The 2839-nt window shown below is 36.5% G+C and overlaps 1 protein-coding gene across 1 annotated transcript; it reads right to left on the bottom strand.

Annotated features, from left to right (window-relative positions):
* Positions 1-155: 155 nt before the first annotated feature.
* LOC116350048 lies at positions 156-2833 on the bottom strand. The gene is made up of 5 exons (XM_031781770.1): positions 2310-2833; positions 1658-2167; positions 536-1440; positions 339-432; positions 156-272 (listed from the first exon to the last, which is right to left on the bottom strand). The coding sequence occupies exons 1-4, from the start codon at positions 2720-2722 to the stop codon at positions 380-382; spliced, it is 1881 nt and encodes a 626-aa protein (XP_031637630.1). The 5' UTR covers positions 2723-2833; the 3' UTR covers positions 156-272; positions 339-379.
* Positions 2834-2839: the final 6 nt, after the last annotated feature.

Raw genomic sequence — 2839 nt, 5'->3', positions numbered from 1 at the left:
TGTTTCCCATATCTGCAAATAAAAAAAATGGTATTTATCAATTTAAATTAGAACAATGGCTATGTCAATTGGTGGCATTTAAACATCACATCGATTAATATTACGACTTCCCGAAGCAAAAGATGGTTCTCTGGCCTACATTTGAATATTAATCGATCCGATGTATGAATAAACTATTTCAAACTAATAAAATGTGATTCTTACAAAGTAGCAGTTGCAGATCACGAGCCGAAGCTCCCGCTCCAAAGAGCTTGACCTTGGAAAGACTCATTCTGTAAAATATGATGAAAAAAATTACAATCACATAACATTCAAACTAACAAGTTATTTTCACAAACCTGAGCCGTTGAATTTTTTGATTTGTTTGGCTTCATAGTTTTCAGTTGCGATCAAAATTTTCGTGAAGATCCCAGTTCATGACATCACACCAGCCTATTGATTGAAAATGAAAGCATTGTTTTAGACAATTGAAAATATTGTATTATACAAAAATCTATTGTCTTTAAACTATCTCAAGCAACACTTCAATACATACCTTTGTATCGGATATTACGGCCTGCATTTACATCTCGATTCCATGTGATATCACGTACTTGCAAATTAACTTCGTATCTGCGTAGTTTTGATGCTTGGCGTACACCGACATTTGGTCGCATATTTCGTTGCACTGTCAATAATCGTTTGGATTTCTGCGATGAAATTTGAACTGCTGGAAATGCTGGATATTCAGGCGGCAAATTTTGTGCTGGCTCACATTTCTTGCATGTAAAGAATCGATGTTTCATATCAACAATTCCCATGCGAATAGCCGGAGCAAGCACTTTAAAGCACCGTGAACATAATTTCGTTGTTCGAAATTCATCTACAATGTGCACTGTACAGTTGCGCATTTGTTTTAATTTGTCGAAGAGCATACGAATATTTGTTCGCAGGTATCCTTTTGCTATCGAATTTCCTGGTAGAAAACAATCGCCTACGAATACAAACGTCTTTTTGCCATTCACCATTTCTTTCGCGAGTTTGCTGCAATATCGGTTGACCACCATATACTTTAGCAACGATTGCAAAGCATAATTGTATTGACAATATGCTTCAATCTTTTCATTGAAATGCATCAATATGTGGTCAGCATACGCGACGAAATCTTTGGATCGTGGACCTGGTTGTTCTGCCAGTGATTCTCGATGGAGGCGCATTTTTTCATCAATCACTTTTGTCATATTTTCCAATTTTTTCTTGCGTTTGTAGCAACCGGTTTCGAAATGGAATTTTGTCGATGGGAGTCGATAATTGGTTTCCGAATTATCCGAACGATCATATCGAATACCGCCAACCGACAGTTTCAGACCAACATCGAACGAATATTCTTGTTCACAATTGCGTAATGCTTCTTGCAGCTCTAATTTGCGTTGCTCTTCACTTTTGGGCACAATCATTTTGGTTCGATCCCATGGGGCGAATCACGCTAGTAAATACTAGAAAAACTAGTAAATCTAGTGCGAATAATGACGTCACAAACGAAGCCAACTTCACACCAAAGGCCATATAATTTATATGAAAAACTACTGAGAGCCAACTTCACGCACTAGAATTTTCTAGTTTTCTAGTGAAATCTTATTAAAAACTAGATTCACTAGAATTTCGTGATTGACCCCATGTTCGATCCATTGTTAAAGATGCTGAAACACCATCAGTACGAATAAAATTAGCAAATGAAATAGAAGCAGCACCTGGTCTTCGTGGCTTTTTTCGCTCCAATGGTTTTTTCGAATCAGAACCAAAATCAAAGTATGTTTGCCACAAATCACGCCAATCCTTTGGTTTTAAATCTTCATACACTTTGAACACTTTGATCCGTTTTCCATTTTCATCCTTCTTTTTCCCGGTTTTTTGCACTTTCTCTGGATCAATTTGCTTCACCATGGCAAGCAGTTCTTCATTGTCAATGCAAATGTGATGTCGCTTAAACGTTTGCTGGGGGATGACAGTGAAATTTGTTATTTTCTTTGGCGCATTTTTATCACGTTTTCGCTTCTTGATTTTGCGTTTACGCTTGATGACACGCTTTCGGTTGTTATTTTTGCGTGGTTGCGGCTGTTGTTTCGACTTTTGTTTTACCTCTTTTGGTTTCTTTGGCTCAAATTGTTTATTGTGTTCACAGATGTAACTGTTTTCGAATGAAAAACAAAAAAAAAATCAATTTTATTGTATTTTTTTTGTTCACTGTAATTTGAATCTTGAAGTTTGAAGTTAAAAAAACACTGTTAATTCAAAAGAAAATCGGAATAAAACAAATGAATCGAACGAACCTTTGCAGTCTAATGAACAGCGGCACGAATTTATGCCAATTTGACTTCATTCCAAAGAAATAAGCTTTTCCGTTGTCTTTCCAATCGATTGGGCGTAGAATTGAAACAATTGCATCCAACAGATCTTGATCCGGTTCGCATGAAGACTTTTCTTTGAACAAATAATCCAGAGTGTTGTGAACCTTTTTTCGATCGGAATTTATGTGCAACAGGAATCGCTTCATACGACTGTATGCATGCATCCACATATTGTTTTCGAAATTTGTAAAAAAGGCTTGCATTCCATATTTGAGCGAATTTGTAAGTCCAGCCGTTGATGGTGCGTTTACTTCATGTTTTTGGCACAGTGTTCTCATTGCTGGAAACAGCTTATAGTCATTTGCATTTTCTGAAGCAATTGAGTCACGATCCATACCCCGAAAATAATCACCAAAGAAATTTTTATCGACTTTCTTCCGAAAAAAATCATTGATTGCGTCGTCAGTTCCATTTTGAACTAAGTCATTGTAAAAACAATGTATATTGAGACA

Source organism: Contarinia nasturtii, unplaced genomic scaffold, assembly GCF_009176525.2.
Source record: "Contarinia nasturtii isolate CC-2019 unplaced genomic scaffold, AAFC_CNas_1.1 Cnas_scaffold_3375, whole genome shotgun sequence".
NCBI lineage: Eukaryota > Metazoa > Arthropoda > Insecta > Diptera > Cecidomyiidae > Contarinia > Contarinia nasturtii.
The sequence above is the reverse complement of the archived record's forward strand: the minus strand, read 5'-3'. Positions and strand labels throughout refer to the sequence as shown.